This window comes from Heloderma suspectum, chromosome 6, assembly GCF_057233095.1.
Source record: "Heloderma suspectum isolate Gila_16-S chromosome 6, 16-S_ref, whole genome shotgun sequence".
Classification (NCBI taxonomy): Eukaryota; Metazoa; Chordata; class Lepidosauria; order Squamata; family Helodermatidae; genus Heloderma; species Heloderma suspectum.
Genome location: NC_139463.1, coordinates 110,340,873 through 110,344,863, shown reverse-complemented (window position 1 = coordinate 110,344,863; position 3,991 = coordinate 110,340,873). Strand labels below are relative to the sequence as shown.

General features: G+C 42.0%; 1 protein-coding gene across 1 annotated transcript; it reads left to right on the top strand.

The window, feature by feature from the left end:
- Window positions 1–218: 218 nt before the first annotated feature.
- Window positions 219–3,430, top strand: LOC146342488 (vomeronasal type-2 receptor 26-like). Its single transcript, XM_084808568.1, has 2 exons — window positions 219–292; window positions 2,093–3,430. The coding sequence occupies exon 2, from the start codon at window positions 2,095–2,097 to the stop codon at window positions 2,992–2,994; it is 900 nt and encodes a 299-aa protein (XP_084664694.1). The 5' UTR covers window positions 219–292; window positions 2,093–2,094; the 3' UTR covers window positions 2,995–3,430.
- The last annotated feature ends 561 nt before the right edge of the window (window positions 3,431–3,991 follow it).

Genomic DNA, 3,991 nt, shown 5'->3' with positions numbered 1-3,991 from the left:
CGAGGGCCGAACATGTTGGCGCTTGGCCCCCTGAAGTTTCAGGGAGAAATTCTCCACCATCCCTAGTCTATCCATTATTTAACTGTAGGACAGTCAGTGAGCTTTAAATGCCACAAATACTTTTTTCTGAATGTTAAAACATTATCCACTTCCATTGACACACAGGCACAGCCCATTTCTCTGTGTAACGACTTGTGTCATTTCGGTTATAGTAAAAGAAAGAAGGAAGGGAAGCCATTTTGCTGCTATGATTGCTATCCATGCCCAGAAGGGAAGATTGCAAACCAGGAGGGTAAGATATATGAAGTATAAGACATGGGGGGTGGGGGGATGATTAATCATATGTACATCTTGCTGTATAGAGAGACATTTCTTTCATGTGTTCACAGTGAAGGTGTTTGCCATTTAACCCTTAACTAATAACCCCCCAAAATACACAAGTGTGTTTGGGGGTGATTTATACATCAAGTCATTTTCCAATGTATGCTTGGTTGCAAAAATGTCCCACAATCTCAGATATGTCTGTGGTGTCATAAGAAGTGTGTTTTAAACTCACCATTAGAAAAGTATCACAAACTGTCAGGGTAAAAGTTTAAGCAAAATTAATGCTTATTTGGTTGTGTGTGGTGTTTTACTAACTCCACAAGAAATCTGTCTCTGGTGAGGGAAATCTTACCCCTGCCCCATGACAAAATCAGTAGCTTTGGGAGGTAGTTTATACTCACACACCTATTTGTTTCCAGAAAGAAAATGGTGAGTGGTAAGTGGCTGAAATTTGGGGACATTCTGTGGGTGACAGAGTGCAACAATATCATGGGAGGGTTGTGTTGCAGGTCTACTTTTGTGTAAATCCTGCAATGTATAGGACACTTGGGGTAAATGTCTCAACCCACTTTATTAGATGAGAGTGTTAATAAGCCCCAAACAGAAGAAATGCAAGGGGAGAACCAAGTTCTCAAAAGTAACGACAGGGAAACATATGGTGCAAGAGGGGAAAAAGAACACATAATTATTATAAAACCTTGTTTTCAGTATTTGGATGTAGACGATCATCCTGAAGAAGGGCCTTATTCCAAAACAAATTGGGCTCTATCAGATTTTCATGGTTCAAAGCTTTGTTTCTACCTTGCTTTCTTGCTGATAATGGCATACAGCTTAATATGCCCACATGATGTCCTTGGGCACTTTTGAGTAATGCCTAATTTCATAGAAAGAAAAGGAAAGGATTTCAGCATATCCAGGCACAGTGGAGAAGCAGGTTATAATAACTCCTGATTTGTGATCTCCAGGGAGTTAAGACTCATTCAGTGATGGGAATCAGCTTACCGTGGTCACAGAACATTAAAGTCTTGATTGTTTCTGCAGAACTGCTGTGTTTGGATTCCTGGAAATCTAACTACTTGGGCATAGTGTAAACTAGTTTTGAGTAGGGATGGGCAGATTCCCTACCTTCCGGTCCATGGGGAATCTGCCCACAGGGGGGAGGCGATCCATTCCTCCCCCCAGAATCCTCTTCGGCTGGCCCCGCTCCACGGCAATTCTGCGGAACCGCTGGCCAGCTCCAAAGCACCAGCGATACAGCTGCCATGCCGTATTGCTGGCTGAAGGGGACTTGACTGCAGATGTAAATGGTGTCCAGGATGCCATTTGCAGCCATAAAGCCTTTAGTTTAAGGTAAATACAGCTGTAAATGGTGTCCATTTGCGGCTGTAAAGAGTTTAACCTAAATGCAGCCATTTACGGCTGCATTTACCTTAAATTAAGGCCTTTATGGCAGGAAATGGCATCCTGGAAGCCATTTGCATCCACAGTCAGTCCCTTCAGCCAGCGATATGGCATGGTGGCCATATCGCTGAAATCTGAAGCTGGAGGATCCGGCTGAAGAGGATTCCGTGGGGAGGGGAGGTAAGTGTTCCATTCTGCCATGGACTCCGGGGGGCTGGATTCTTTAGAATCTGGCCTCATTGGAGTCTGTGGCAGAATTCTCTGCCATCCCTAGTTTTGAGCTAGCTGTCCTTAGGGCTTTGTAATATTGATTACTGTATTGCACTATGTGGAAAAAATATAGGGGAAAAATATGTCTCTTTTTCAGACATGGATAACTGTTATGAATGTCCAGAAGATCATTATCCAAGCAAGGACCAGGATTCATGCATTCCCAAAAGTATCAGTTTTCTGACTTACGAAGAACCTTTGGGGATCAGTCTGGCTATTGTTGCTCTGTCCTTTTCTTTCATCACTGCATTGGTGCTTTGGATCTTCATTACACACAAGGACACTCCCATAGTCAAAGCCAACAACCAAAACCTCACCTTCATTCTCCTTATCTCCCTTCTGCTCTCCTTCCTTTGTGCTTTGCTATTCATTGGCCAACCTGAGAAGGTGACATGCCTCCTTCGACAAACTACTTTTGGCTTCATCTTCTCAGTGGCAGTTTCTTGCGTGTTGGCCAAAACCACCACTGTGTTTCTAGCTTTCATGGCCACCAAGCCAGGGTCCAGGATGAGGAAATGGGTGGGGAAAAAACTGTCTAATTCCATTGTCCTATCCAGCTCCCTTATTCAAGTCACGATTTCTACAGTTTGGCTGGCAATCGCTCCTCCATTTCCAGATTTTGACATGCATTCAATGCCTGAAAAAATTATACTGGAATGTAATGAAGGTTCAGCTATCATGTTCTACTGTGTCCTGGGCTTTATGGGCTTCCTGGCCCTTGCCAGCTTCACTGTGGCATTCTTAGGAAGGAAGTTACCTGATGGTTTTAACGAAGCCAAATTTATCACTCTCAGCATGTTGGTCTTCTGCAGCGTTTGGCTGACTTTTGTTCCAACCTACCTGAGCACAAAAGGGAAATACATGGTGGCTGTGGAGATCTTCTCCATCTTGTCCTCCAGTGCTGGATTGCTGGGCTGCATTTTCCCTCCCAAATGCTATATCATTGTGATAAAACCTGAGCTGAATAAGAGACAGCAGTTAATGAGAAGAAAGTTTTAATGAATCTAAAACTATATAAGCCCAGTCTTTTTAAAGTGAGCTATGTGTACGTCCCTTCATATGCTCTGGGATTCAAGTCAGTCACATTTTCTGAAACTGGTTTCAGTTGGAGGTAATCATGATGAACTGAATCTGTTTTCTGCTTTGGTATTTTTTCTATTTCCTTGTGGAATGGTTGTTTGTTCTATAGTCTATTTGTTCCATAGTCTGTTTGTTCCATGGTCTAGGGAAGACAAATTAATTTAGTACATTTACATGAAATTCTCTTCACGTCTCCTAATGATCCCAAAATTTAAATGATGGATTTATTGGCTTTTTCATTTCTGCCTGTTCAAATATACTATTTAATAGTTGTGGCATTCATTAGAAGGCAGAGAAATTCCCCCATAGAGACTTGTTCTCAGTATACAGGAGTTATAAAATGAGCTTTATGTTCAAAATCTTACTGCATTTTTATTCATAGTTAATTTGGTATATACCAAACAAACTATGCCATCGTTACGTATTTATTATTTACATTTCTATGTTGCCCAGTAACTGAAACTGTCTCTGAGATTCACAGAACAAAAGCAAAAACCATAAAATGAAGTATAAACCCCTCAAAGTTTAAAAACTTTTTTTTTTTTTAAGTCAACAGCTGTGGTAGTGGCTCTTTAGTCACCACCAGCCTTACCTCATTTGTCAGGGACACCTGGGGAAGTCTGTTCAGATGTACATGGAAAAAGACGATCTTTCAGATAACCTGACCCCAAGCCTTGTAGGCCTTTAAAGCATACTATCAGCCCTTTGAACTGGGCCTGGAAATGGACTAGATGCCAGTGGACATCAGAAAGCACTGGTGCAATTTGATTATATCACCCAGTCCCTGTAAATAATGTTGCTGCTATATTTTGGACCACTCAGCCAGGAGATGAACCACATGCTAACAATGACCTGGTTCACTTTTAATGACAACCCAGAGTATGTGCTGGGTACGGGTTGAGTATGGGTTCTTGAA

Excerpts from the sequence above, each read along its gene's own strand:
- LOC146342488 (XM_084808568.1), top strand. The coding sequence starts at position 2,095 with ATGGATAACTGTTATGAATGTCCAGAAGATCATTATCCAAGCAAGGAC.